This window comes from Rattus rattus, chromosome 13 (genome assembly GCF_011064425.1).
Source record: "Rattus rattus isolate New Zealand chromosome 13, Rrattus_CSIRO_v1, whole genome shotgun sequence".
NCBI lineage: Eukaryota > Metazoa > Chordata > Mammalia > Rodentia > Muridae > Rattus > Rattus rattus.
The window spans coordinates 55,651,326-55,665,681 of record NC_046166.1 but is presented as its reverse complement, the minus strand read 5'-3'; the positions used below and the strand labels follow the sequence as shown (position 1 = coordinate 55,665,681).

The 14,356-nt window shown below is 43.6% G+C and overlaps 1 protein-coding gene across 1 annotated transcript in view; it reads left to right on the top strand.

Annotated features, from left to right (window-relative positions):
• The window catches only part of Fut10 (fucosyltransferase 10), a 69,837-nt gene extending 60,006 nt beyond the window's left edge, over nt 1-9,831 (top strand). Inside the window, exon 4 of the mRNA XM_032919290.1 lies at nt 8,040-9,831. Coding sequence (XP_032775181.1) covers nt 8,040-8,279 — 240 coding nt within the window. The 3' untranslated portion in view covers nt 8,280-9,831. The remainder of the gene's footprint in view (nt 1-8,039) is intronic.
• The last annotated feature ends 4,525 nt before the right edge of the window (nt 9,832-14,356 follow it).

The following is a 14,356-nucleotide window of genomic DNA, read 5'->3' as shown; positions in this document are numbered from 1 at the left end:
GTGTTCTTTGGTTAGTGGCTCAGTCTCTGAGCGCTCCAAGAGGTCCAGGTTAGTTGACTCGTTGATTTTCCATTGGGGTTTCCGTGTCCTTCAGGGCCTTTAGTCCTTCTCCCAATTCTATCATAAGAGTCCCCAGTCCCCCTCCAATGTTTGGCTGTGGGTATCTATGTCTGTTTCGGTCAGCTGCTAGGTACAGTCTCTCAGAGATCAGTTATGTTAAGCTCCCGTCTGCAAGCATAATAGAGTATCATTAGTAATGTCAGGGATTGTTTTTAACCTCTGGGATCGGTTTCAAGTTGAGATGGTTATTGATTGGGCATTCCTTTAGTCTCTGCTCCATCACTGTCTGTAGTTGATATCTATATGCAGGTGAGGGCTGACACAAGATAAGGCAAGGCCTGTGATTGGGCAGTGAAAAAGTAAGGTGGGGACAGAGTTTTTGTAAGGCAGGAGAGAGGAAAAGAAGGAGAAGAACCAAGATGGAGGCACGGAAGGATGACCCAGGTCCGTGCAGCCTTAAATGGCCACAGGTAGTTATGAATATTTCTTAAGGGATGGATTTTGATAGGACAATTTGTCTTATCTAGGTGGGCAGTTTATATCATTATCAATTGGTTGTGAGTTTATTTATGTGGACGTTTTGTGGATTGAGAATTTGAGATATAAATCTGGTTGCTAAATCACAAGCTTGTTGAGTTTTGATTTTAACAGGTAACTGGGAGTTGTGGCTATAACCACAGGGGGCGGATGCTGGGGAATGTGAGCAGAATCCAAAGCAGGAGAGTTGCAAGAGGGCAGCTGCTGCTGGGCTCAGACAGTAGCCGGGTGAGACGATTTGCTGATTGAGATGAACAATACCACAGATGCCATGTGGCCCACCGGAGCCGGCTAGCCCGGGATGGTAAAGATTCATCTTTGTTATTTTGTTTCTTTTTCTTTTTATTGGAGCTGAGGACTGAACCCAGGGCCTTGTGCTTGCTAGGCAAGCGCTCTACCACGGAGCTAAGTCCCCAACCCCAAGATTCATTTTTAGTACTTAGTGCAACAGTTGTCTTGCATTTCTTTTAGACAGGACAAATTTTGGGTCCAGAATTTTATGAATGGGTTATTTCTCCACCAGGGTTTCCTATACAAGAGAATTTAAACATTTCCTATTTCTACTTAAACAAAACAATGCAGTCTGACTTCGGGTTAGTCAGATTTACTGTAAGGAGAGGCACCTGACAATTCTTCTTTGTTTATGTTATAGAAGATGGCGGCGAGGCTCGGTTCCAAGCTGGAGGCTATCAGTCACCTCACAGTCCCCACATAGAAGCCACACATGTCTTTGTTTTTTTTTCTGCTCGCAACCTCTTGAAGTTGTGGATTTAAGACCATCGACTAGGGGGACCGCCTGGTGAGGTGGCTCAGCAGGTACACGTGCTTGTCGCCAAGCCTCGTGACCTGGGTTAGAATCCCTCAAAGCTGTGTGGAGGAAGGAGGCACGTAAGGTCTAAAAGCTGTCTTCTCACACCCCCATGTGCACTGGGGCATGCCAGGCCCACCTCCATGAACAAATAAATATTAAACAAACCTATCAAAGTCATAGACCATCAATAGTAAGGAGCGTAGACATCACCAGATTCAACAACCCTTGAGCTACCGAGACTTAGCATTCTGACTAGACCCGTGTTTTTCAGTAAAATCACCGGGCACACCTCCCCACCCCGCTACGTCATCTACTGTGTATTTTTAGCATGTTATGGCCCCTGGAGGGACTGGTGGCTGAGCCATCTCTGATTCTGGTTCCCTTCATTTCTGTTTCTCTTGGCAATGCTTACCGAGCTATTGTTTTAGTCTCTCAGTACCCGTGGTCCCTTGACTGAGTCTGTGCCCCAAGTAACAGAAGGACAGACATGGAGGTGGTCTAACTGTCGTGCTTAAAAGTGACGATGCATCTGTCACTCCTGGCTCCAGTCAGTCTAGTTAGGAGGGGAGCTGTATTTTAATCTTGTGTGTCTTCCTTTCTCCTCCCCTCCAGTGCGGCTGATCACTCCTCTGGGCTTTGTGAATATCAGAAAACTACTTTGCTATTGAGCTGTTGCCCCAGACCCTTGTTGCTTGCTTTTAATTCTCTATAGGCTGCGACGGTTTTCCTCCTGCTGTGTGGTACACTTCTGTGGATTGTGATGTGGTGGGCTCATAGTGGGGCGTGCTAGGTTCTTTGTCTCGGAAGCCTCGGACTCAGGCAGGCTCCGATTTCCTGCATCCAGAGGGAAAGCCATGAACATTTTCCTGATTCTACTTCCCATGGTGATCAGACTGTACCTTTGTATTTGTGCATGGTTTGGGTGTGACAGTTTGGTTTGGCAGGTGATGTTTAATAGCACTGTAACCTGCTAGTCACAAAATTGTTTCTAGATTTCCCTCAAATATTAGAATGATTTTTTTTTCTTGTATGGAAGAAGATCCAGGGGTAGAAGCTTTTTATTCTAATTCCTTAGTGGCTCAAGATGGTTTTCATTATGAGAAAAAAAGTCTGGGATCTCGAATGTCCACCACCCTTATACTGTACCAAAGAGGGAGACCCTTTGTGTTTTCTGTTCCACTTTATGTTCCTTCTAGAGCGTTTAATGGACATCCATAGGGAAGATCATTTGGACTCCATTTGCACACGGGCTTCCCAGCATGCTGGTAAAGTAGATGAGTCTTGGCCTTTAGGAGTCTGGGGGAAATTGGACTGACTGATTCCTTGTTGCCTTTTTGTGTGGCAGCTACCTTTTTCCTGCTTCATGTCCAGAGTTCAGTTCATGGTTCTATCTTTCCTGGGAGGCTATTCTCACTCTGCAGTTCAGTTCCCCAGCAGACTGTGGAAAAGTTAAGAATCTCAGGACTCTTACAATCCTGACTCTTTGTTAGTTGAGGAACCCATTCTCCTTGGAAGCAGGATCTTTTACCATCATCCTTTAAAAACAGCTGGTTGTTCTACTCAAGTCTGCATCTGGAAGGAGATGCAGAAACGTAGTTATTTCTAAAAATGCCATAACCGTCTCATCAAACACACTTCGGATTCGGTTGTGAAATATTTTTCTGGGAGAACCTTAGATTGAAAACAGCACATTTCATCCTTTCTTTACTCTGCAGGGTCACCTTCAGAGAAATTTAACACTACACCATTCAGTGGACCCTTCTCTTGAGTGGCAGAAAAATGCTCTCATTACTGACGCCCTTATATAAACATCCGTCCAAGGCCATGGTTGAGGAAGACCCCCAAAGTTATGCGGCCAGTACAGTTACTAGCTGGCGGATGACCCAAGTTGTCAGGTTGTTCTTAGTACATTTCCAGCGTGGGTGGTTTTGTTAGTTTTTAAAGACAGCTTAATTTAGTCTTCATCGGTTTCAACAGTTGGATGGTGTTTTGAACGCATCCCAAGATTCCCTTTCTGTGGTCCATTCTTAGTTATCTGCTCGTTGGTTCTTCCACTGCTGAGAACTTGAACCAGTGTCTGTGGCTATCGCCTTTAACAGCATCTACTAGTTCCTGCTCCAGGTGTTCCTCAGCATAGTGCCTGGCCAGAGAGACCCAAAGTATATCCCCAACATAATGCCTGGTCAAAGCTACCTCAAGTGTACCTCAACACAGTGCTTGGTCAAAGCAACCCCAAGTGTACCCCAACACAATGCCTGTTAACGTAATCCCATGCGTAGCCCAATACAGTACCTGTCCAAAGCAACCCCATGTATACCCTAACACAGTGCCCATTAATGTAACTCCATGTGTACCCCAATACAGTACCTGTCCAAAACAACTTCAAGTGTACCCCTATATAATGCTTGGCCAAAGCAATCCCAAGTGTGCCCCAGCACAGTGCCTGGTCAGAGCAACCCCAAGTGTACCCCAATATAATGCTTGGCCAAAGCAACCCCAAGTGTGCCCCAGCACAATACCTGGTCCAAGCAACTCTAAGTGTACTCCAACACAGTACCTGGTCAGAGCAATCCCAAGTGTACTCTACCACAATAGTTAGGAAAAGCCCAATTTTGAATCTACTCCTGGTCTTTTGAACTTTGCATTGCTAGTACATCTCCCAGATATTAAGTCTGAACGTTTCTTCACAGTCTGCAATTTGGTTCTCTGTGTTTAGAGATGTCTTGGTAAAGAGTTCTTGTGTTATTATGATGGTAGGCCAAGGATTAGGGAATTGGGAGAGGGGGCTGGTTGTCGAAAAGGCACCTTAACAACTCTGATTTACTAACATCTCAGAGAGCGGTCTTTTACACTGCTTGTTCCTGCTTGTTTAAAAAGAAATCAAAAGAGAAGCTCGGGCTCTTAAATTTGCCACAGAGCTGAAAGGGAACCCGAAGGCAGCAGGTGCTGGTCTTGTCACACAGCTGACACAAATTAAGATATCGACCCAACTCGTAAAACGAGCTAGCTGTCTCCTTTCTGAAACTCCCATCTTGAATCTTAGGTCCCAGAAACAGCATTTAACAGACCAAAAGTTTAAGATCATCAGAATTAAAGAGGTTATTTATGTCTTCCTTCACTGGTCCAAGGGAGTGAAATGCAGTTTTTGTGTCCTCTCCCATAAAGGCCTCAGTACGGACTCAGACGCAGCACGACTTCCCACCTTCTTTTGTCTGCTTTTGCCCCTTAGTACAGAACCCTGCTCTCCTCCCCTGGGCTCTGGTTTTATTAAGAGCCCCTCGGTTTCCATTCTGCTCTCTAGTTCTTTGTGTAGTCATGTGCTGGGCTACATGACATCTAGTCACGTCAGGCCAAGCCTTACTGAGAACAGAGACAGCTCTCTAGTAGCAGTGCCAGTACCAGGCCTTTGGAAACCAAACTATCAGGAGGAGGGTTGGGGGGAGGATTGCCTTCCGAAGTAAACTGCATGCCTCCTTTGACAGTCCTTTTATGCCCAGAGCCCTGTCCACATCCCAGCATCTTCTCGTATGTTTTCTCTGGGCATTTTAAGGAAAAGAAAGTATATTAACCTCACTATGGTAGCATCAAAATTGCTATTAGATCCCCCAATTTGGTTTACTGCTCTGTTTTTTAACTTTGAGATAGGTAAGGATTATACTCACGATCAATCTGATACATTAATGCTATTTTTATGTTGAACAACATATTTTTAGGAAAAGATTCTTATGCATATAGATGAAAGCATGAAATAACCCTACATATTTAAAGCAAAACCAACGTCTTCACCTCCTTTTGCTTCTTCATAAGCTACCACAATCATTAGCTAATTATGTCATCACTTTGGCATTAATTTGATATTTCTAAGTATTTATATATATCTTTTTGATAGTGTTCATGTGATTATGTTATAGAACATATTCAGAAATTAGCTAGATAGTATATTGCCTTGTTTCTTATCCTTACAGCTTTTTGTTTCCTTCTAATTAATAATTTTTTATTGTTGGATTACTTTTTCTCTGGAATTCTCACTGTTAGGTTTTTGATTGCTTACATCTTCTACGAAGAGTTCATGAACTCCAAGGGTAATGATCGATCTTGATTGTCAGTACGGCAGTCCTGAGATACAGAGGAGATGGGTATGTTTGTGAGGACATTTCCAATCATTGTTTGATCATGAGGCCTGTTAACATGATCGATACATCGATACATTGATACATGGGTTACATTTATGGAGTCAAACCTTAACAAGCCATTGTAAAGCGCTAGGGTCAGGAAAATGGAGCCTAGATGAAGGATATAGGTCACTGAGAGTATATCTTAGAGCAGTGGTTTTCAATCTGTGGGTCTCTGACACCTTTGGGGGTTCACATGTCAAATATTTGTAGTCAACCTGCGACTACCAGTCAATGTAGGTACCTTGAATAGGAGTCTGGGAATTAAAGGACAGGGACGAGAGAAGAATGGAGCCAAGACAAAGTTTTGATCAAGGCAGCAGGCTTATAAAGGCAAAAATCACAAGCCCAACCTCTAGACGTGACTGATGGTGTAAGACACCTCACGCCGGCAGCCAATGGCATAGGTTTTCATTTCTCAGTACAGGTCTCTCTTAAAGGAAGGTGAAACTGAGATCAGGGTGAAAGTGGAACTCCGAACTTGGGCGGGGAAATTCCACCAAGTGCTGTGTTAGCAAAAATAGCGGATATGGCAACTCCTGCTATCCAGGTCAGGGTAGAACCTCCAGAGATATTTATATTATAGTTCATAACAGTAACAAAATTATAGTTATGAAGTATCAACAAAAATAATTTTATGGTTGGGGTCACCACAATATGAGGGTCATAGCATTATGAAGGTCTTAGAGGGTATATCTTTAGCCAGTGAGATAGCTTGGTAGAAAGATGCTTTCACACCTAATAACCTGAGTTCCACCTCTGGAACCCACATGACAGAGGGAAGTATCAACAAGTTGTCTCTGGCTTTTCTATCCATCCCATGTCACCCCTCCTCTTTAATAAACAAATGAGATGTCATCTAAGAGAGAAAGAGCCGTCTTTTGCTTGGTTCTTCTTTGTTCAACTGGCAAGTGTGTGGGGTATCTTCATTCTACTCTAGGGTTTGTGACATAGCATAGCCAAGTAGAAACTATGAAAACATCAGTTTTCCTGGGAATTTTTAAAGCATTTTACCATTACTTTTAAAAATGTTTTCTTGGACAAATCTTGTTAATGGAAGGGTTACAATTAAAAGCTGATTTCTGTGTACCCTTTACCTAGCTTCTCTTAAAGCTACTTTGCTTGTCAACACTAAAACATTACCGTTGCTGCATCGCTACTAACTGAATTACAGGCATGTTTCACTTTAGAGAAACTTTATTGTATTTCTCCCACTGTTTGCAGTTGATAGCTGCTGGGAGAGAGAGTATCAGTTTTCTTTAACTGAGTGATGCTAGGTATGTCAAGCCATACAGATCCTGTGTCCAGAAGTAGGTGGCCAACACAAGTCAGGTTCCATTTAGTTTCTTTTCTAATGGAATATTTTTAATGATTATTGGGAAAGCGTTGCGATCACACTTGCTTTCCTTTATTCCAGAGTCCAACCTCCCACCCCTGGGCCCTCACGCCCAAAAGAAGAAATATACATCACGTCCAATTTCGGTTGAACGCATACTCATTGCAGTGTGAACAATGAAACTCCCAGTCACCAGCTCGTTAAAGACAGCTGAGTCCTTCAGGATCTGTTTATTTTTATTTATTTATTTATTTATTGTGTGATTTATTTATTTATTTATTTTTGAGAAACAGAGCATGAAGTTTCCTGGGTTTGTGGAGCACTGTGGGAAGGGGAAAGCACACGATTACTTGGTTCCCAGTTGGTGGAACTTTTTGGGAAGGATTAGGAGGTGTGGCCTTATTTGAGGAGGTGTGTCACTGGTGGCAGGCTTTGGGGTGTCAAAAGACTCACACCATTTCCGGTGCGTCCTGCCCTCTCCGCCTCCTCCTCGAAGAAGAGGATGTGAGTCCTCAGCAGTTCCTATTGCCACTCCTCTGCTCCCCTATCAAAGATTCTGACCCTCTGAAACTGTAAACCTAATTAAATGCTTTTTAAAAATAAATAAATAGCCTTCCTTATGGTGTTTTGTCCAAGCAATAAAAAAAGTAACTAACATTACATCAGAATCTCAAGAACTATATTCTCACAGTACAAAACTTTCCTGTTCAGAGGAAAACATGGGCGTTGGCATAGAGAAGAGAAGTAATTAAAATAAGGCAATAAGCAGGAGTGGAGAAGCAGACTCTGGAGAGAACTGAGCTGCGTCTTAAGTGTGCTGATATATTGTTTTGGGACAGTTCTTAGACTTCTACTTCCCACCTCTGTAAAATATGATGGTTGTATTCATTTCATGTGATTGCCAGGAGAACTAAGTGAGACCATCTCAGACGCCTGGTGGAGTATCCAGTGTGTAGAATAGTCCCAATAAATGTTGATACTTTCCCCTGTGAGACCTCGACCGTATAACTGCTGAGACTATGGAGGGAAAGTATGCTGCGTCGTATGGTCGAACAGCGGGAACATGGGGACTGCATTTCCTTACTGTATGTTTTAAGTGCTTTTTCTCCTTCTCTCCATGCAGGGCTTACCACCCAAACAATGGAAGGCAGACGTTAGCCACCTGCATTGCCCAGAGCCTACCCTGTTCGCCTTCTCATCTTCAGCTTCTCCGGCCCTACGTGGGAGATCATTGCGAGAACTGTGGCTACCCAGCTTTCAACAGTCTAAGAAGGAAGCCCAGGCACTGAGGTGGCTGGTGGATAGGAATCGAAACTTTTCATCGGAAGAGTTTTGGGCTCTAGTATTTAAGGACTCATTTTAAAAGGTACTAGACTGACAGAGTAAGCTTAATTCTCTTGGTGGCCTTAATATTTGAAGATGAAAGACGATGGCTATTCCACCCAGCCTCCTTTAGCGTAGGGAGTAATTGTAGCAGTTCTCACAAAGAGCCCTGGTGAGTAGTAGCTGTGAATTACTCCTAGCGGTTGCCTCTGTATTTTTAGACTTTTAAAAATGGACATTGGGTGCCTTCAGGTTATGCATTTGGACCCAGGGACTGGCTGTCTTCTGTGGAAACCAACCTAACGTCCCGAGCTTTCCTTACTGCACAGTTCGTTGTGAGTGCGTGATATGCACCTCCCTGTCAGCAGCTCACTGGTCCTTGGCCAGCCCAGTTTCTTGAGGCTGGGAATGAATGAACCGCATCAGAACTTGGCAGTGAGAGTCTCCATCTGTTCTCAGGGAAGTGAGTGAGTAAGAAAAGCTCTATCGGGCTCCTCTGCTCCCCCAGTCCATGTTCCCATCCTCCTTCCTTTCCTCACCTGCAAGCCACCTCGCCAGCCTTGCCTGTATTCGCCTCACCTGTGCCCTCCTCGCATTTCCCTCTGAAGGGGAATTTTCTAGAAAGATGTAACTTCTCCTGGCTTCTCCACCAGTGACATGTCAATGATAGTTTCTGATCCAACAGAGGCAGGAGAGGAAAAATAGTCAGCTTCGTGGCAAACAGCCATTTGTTTTGATCAGGTTGTGGGATGCCAGTGCCCTGGGCTCTCCTCTGGTTTGAAGCTGATTACCCGTAGAATGATGGATACAGCCTGTCAGTGTGGGCAGGCAGGCTGCCGAGGAGCGTTTCCTAGTTTCCAAGGCTGACACCGGTAAAGGTTCAGCTGGGTTATCTGGTTCCCTGCTGGAGCTCTCTGAAAACAAGGAACCACACTGACTTTCATTCCAGTAGATAGTAGCAAGACTTCTGGCCCACACCAAAGCCTTTTGGTAACTGGTGTGTTGGCCTTTGTGTTTATGTGGGAAGGCAAGCCATTGATCTCTCCAGCTGTGGAAGCCAGCCTGCGAGATGAGGATTGGAAGCAACCCATTCTTGATGACCGGTCGGGTCACCTTGCTGGTGGCAGAACCTGCCTGTGGAGAGTTTCTCCTCATCTCACATCTGTCATGGACTAAACATGGGCGTAGACAAATCTCTTAAGCTCCCTGGACCTTGAATTTGTATCTTAAGAAGAAGTGGCCTTTGAAGTTGTGACTTACTCATCTGAGTTTAAGACGGTTAATTTCACAGGTGCTTTTTACTCAAGTGGGAATAAACTGGCATAGATGTGTGTTTCTCAAAAGAAATATAGTCTTTGGAGGAAGGGTCGTATGCATTTTACATAATATTGGAAATGAAGGGGATTCTCTATTATTTTATCTAATAACATCAACACAGTAAGTGTTTGAAAAGGGGTTGTTGGTGTAAAGTCAGGCCTTAAACTGTATGCTTAATGAAGTGGAATTCTATCTGAATCCTCAGAAATGGTCTGCAAAAGGATTTATACCTTTGCACAATAAAACACTAGCTTCACTTTGCATAATTGTCTAAATCTAACGCTCAGTGCTTTCATGTGTGTCTCAAATCTCAATATGTCAGGCGATTCTTAAAACTTTTTTGAGAGCTTCAAATATGCCACGACAGATATGATTCTCTCCTGCTCCTCCCAATGCCCCTGCAGCGTCCTCCCCTCCTTTGTCTCCTTTTAAAGTCGAACACAGAATATTCTCTCATACAATGCATCCCAACCACAGTTTCTCCTCCCTTCACTTTGCCTAGCTCCCCTCTCCTGTAGATCTACTCTCCCTCCATTTCCTCTTCATGAAGACTTCCAAGAACAACAGCTCAACAGGACAAAACAAGGTGCAGTAAGACAGGCAACAGCCCTAATACTGAGGCTGGACATGGAACATATATTAGAACACACTCAATCCGGTTAGTTCCAGTTAGTGCTGCTCCTCTGTGCATGGGTAAGCGACCACAAGCTGGCGCCTAGGAACACTCTCAGCGGCCACTTTCTCAACTGTAAGTGACTCCTTTGTGAGGCACTGAGTCTGGCGATAGTCTGTCCCCTCCCAGGGACTGTGACTGACTTGATCTTTTGCAGGTCTGTTATTGTTAACCCCAGCTGCAGTGAGCTCAGCTGTGTGCTGCAAAGGCATGTCTAGAAGATGACATTTCACAACACTGGTTCCTATCCTCCTACTCTTCTGTTCTCCCCATCCCCCTTTCCTCAGTGTTCCCTGAGCCTGACTGGGGCAGATGTTTGAGGTAGATGTCCCTTTTACGGCAGAGCCTTTCATTCTCAGTACTTTTGACCAGACCAGTTCTATCTCCCCAGTGGTTGTTACCTGCTGCAAAGAGAAGTTCGTCTAAAGTTCTGTTCTAGGTATAAACAAAATTTATTTCCTTTTTTTAAAATAAATTACTTTTTCTAGAATTTCATACATCGATATACTTTATTAACATCGTTTCCACCCATCTTTCTCTGCCCCTAACTTCTTTCCCTCCCTCCTTTTCAAATTCATAACTTATTTGTTTATAATTAATATTACATATATAAACACATATACGTGTATAGAACGTAGTAAGTCCATTCAGTGTTGCTTCTATGTTCATGTGTTTAGGCTTGACCACTTGATGTTGGGGTATAACCCTAACCCTAACCCTAACCCTAACCCCTAACCCCTAACCCCTAACCCTAAACCTGATTTTTTTTTTGCTGTGGGAACCGAGTCCCCGTTGTCTTCCCACAGCTGAGGTAAGCCACCAGTTGTGTACCTGTCCTTGCGGCTCTCCCTCCCAGCCTTGTACCTAGAGAAAACTATTTTTTTTCCTCTTTCTCTCAGCAGCCACTGACTGACCATAATTCTTTATCTAGGGATGAGCCCTCATGTACGTTCCCATCGGCACATTGACTGGTATGGTCATTACCTGTTCCCACCGGCACGTTGACGGGTGTGGTCATTATGTAGGTCTTGCTTAGGCAACTGTTTCTGTTGAGACTTCATGGGCACAACACTGGTGTCATGGCTAGAAGACATCTCACACCAGGTAGCATGGTCCTCTGACTCTTACTATTTTTGTTTCCTTCCTTCCTTCCCCTTCCCTTCCCCCCTTCCCCTTCCCCCTTCCCCTTCCCCCTTCCCCTTCTTCCCCTTCCCTTCCCCTTCTTCCCCTTCCCTTCCCTTCCCTTCCCCTTCCTTCCTTCCCTTTTCTTTCTTTCTTTCTTTCTTTCTTTCTTTCTTTCTTTCTTTCTTTCTTTCTTTCTTTCTTTCTTTCTTTCTAAGATTTATTTTATGTATATGAGTACACGGTCTCTGATTTCAGACAGACCACTCAAGGGCATCGGATACCATTATAGATGGTTGTGAGCCACCAATGTGGTTGCTGGGATTTGAGAACTCAGGCTCTCTGGAAGAGCAGGCAGTGCTCTTAACCACTGAGCTATCTCTCGAGCCCCTGTTTTCTTTTTAAAATTAAAATGGTTTTTCATTCAACACCTGATTTCCCCTCCTCCACTCCGTCTCATATCCTCCACACCTCCCCACCCACCTAGTTCTATGACCTTTCTTGTTCTAAAACAAACAAAAACAAATATTAAAAGAAGCAAGAAACACCCCAAACCCTCACATTTGAAAGCAAAATATATAAGCCAAAGACCAATAAGACAAAAAAGTGTAAACAAAACAAAATGAGCCAAAAGAAAATCTACAAAAAAATGTCATTGAGTTTATTGTGTGTTGGCCAACTACTCTTGGGCACAGGGTCTACCCCGAAGTGTGGTTGATGTACTCAGTGAGACTGTGTTGGTGAAAGCCAATTTTTCCTTGGCCAGCAGTTAGAATTTGCACATAGCTTCTTGGGTAGGGGTGAGAGCCTATGCAACCTTCCCCTGCTCAGTGCTTGGACTTCATCTGTCATAAACCTGTGCAGGTCCGTGCATGCTGCCACAGTCTCTGTGCGTTCATATGTGCATCAGTCCTGCTCTGTCTGGAAGTCATCCCAGCATGGAAGGGGAAAGGATTCTTGATCCTTGACCAGCAACTGAGGAAGGCAGTTGTCTTCTAGAGAAAAGAGTCATTTTTCTTTAAGGGTGTGGGCCACGCTCATGTAGATCAAGCAGCACCCAGGACTACATGGATAGTATTAGTTGGACTCAGGGTTATTAAAAAAAAAAAAGAGGACATGGCATTGTGGGATATAGGAGGTTGGGCATATCTAGGAAGAACTAGGGAAAGAGTGGGTGAATTTTATTAAAATGCATTGTTTGAGGTTCTCATTAGAATTAATAAAATTATTTTAATAAATTATAATAAAATAATTAATAAAAATATTTCCATTGAGTACATTTTAATGAAAATAAATGAGGCCTTGTGGAACTCTAGGTATCCACAGATTTGAGACTTGCATGCTTTGAGACATTTTCGTTACTTAGCATCTGCTGCTTCTTTTATTAGGTCTTTCTTAGTACGATGCCTTCTGACAGTCACTGTTGCAGGGTGAGAAGTGTCTCCTAATCTCACAGGCCTCCTGTCTCCAAGTAGAACTTTGAATGACTTGGTGCACTTTCTCCTATCACACCATGCTTCTCTACACCTCACTGTCGGTGAGCTGCTTCAAGGAGCCATCATAGTAATGCCAGTGCAATAGTCATGTTACGGTGCCTCAGTGTATTTCACTCGGGTTATTCACAAGGATGAAGTTTCTCAGCAGCATGAGAAGGTACACAGGGCTGGAGGGATGGCTCAGCAGTTAAGAGCACTGACTGCTCTTCCAGCTGCTCAGTCAGTTCCTGAGTTCAAATCCCAACAACCACATAGTCGCTCACAACCACCTGTAATGAGATCTGATGCCCTCTTCTGATCTCGAAGACAGCTACAGTGTACCTATGTATAATAAATAAATAAATCTTTCTTAAAAAAAGAGAAACTACCAGGACTTTTATGAAGATGATTACTAATGTTTGCCCATAGTCTTCATGCCTTCACTTGAAAATGGAGACAGCTTTGACTTTTAGTCAAGCAACAGATGTAAAGTTTCCGAGAAGAAATGCTTACTGGTTTAAGGACTACATTCTAGTGGCCAGAACGTAAGTTAGAGCCATTATCATTACTAGTAACTGGATGCGTAGTAGGTTGCTTGGAAGAAAAGTGCAAACGCGTGTCTTTCTTCCCCATTCGTACATTATGTATTACACGTAGGAAAGCTAGCTCAGGGTCTGCAGGACACTGAGTCCAGCAGAGAACAAAACTGAAGCGAAAAGCCTCACATGATATTATGTATTTTTTTAAAGCCTTTACAACACAATTCCTGCTAAAGATAATCAGGGATCTCTTCTGGTCTTTTCTTCCCCTAGTTCCGGGACGCCTAACTCGCTTTAGGAACTTGGACAGCAGCCCCTCACTTCTGATAACAAGTTCTATCTTAGTCACAGACTAAGTGGCTTATTTTCTATACTGTCACAGGCTTGGTGGCTTACAAATAATAAAAATTTGCTTCTTACCTTTTTGGAGGCTGGGTCCAAAGGTCCTGAGTTCAAGGTGCCAGTAGATTTGGTATCTAGTCAGGGGCTTCTTGGCTCACAGATGGTGGCCTTCTTGCTGTGACTCCCACAAAAGCAGGGGAGTGAGCTCTCTGAGGTTTATTTTATAACATTTATCCATCCAGATGCCCTACTTACTTCCTAAAGGCTCTATCACTCTCTATATGGGTGTTTTGTTGTGTTTTGTTTTGTTTTGTTTTGTTTTGTTTTCACAGGGTCTCACTATGTATCCCTGCCTGGCCTGGAACTGTCTGTATACATCTGGCTGTTTTCAGATTCACAGACCTGCCTGTCTCTGTCTCCCAAGTGCTCAGATTAAAGGTATGCAGCACCACATCTGGCAAATGGCAAATATTTGATATTAAATTTTTAGCCTATCCAGGCCATACATAGCACCAATGTAGAGTAAGTCAATTCCTCAGGAGCAAGATAGGCACAGTTTGGCATAAGTAATGTGTCTTGGAGTAGTCAAGCTGTAGTGTGGAGGATCAAACAAGAACAGTGGTTAGTTTTGTTTCAGAAAACTTGGAAG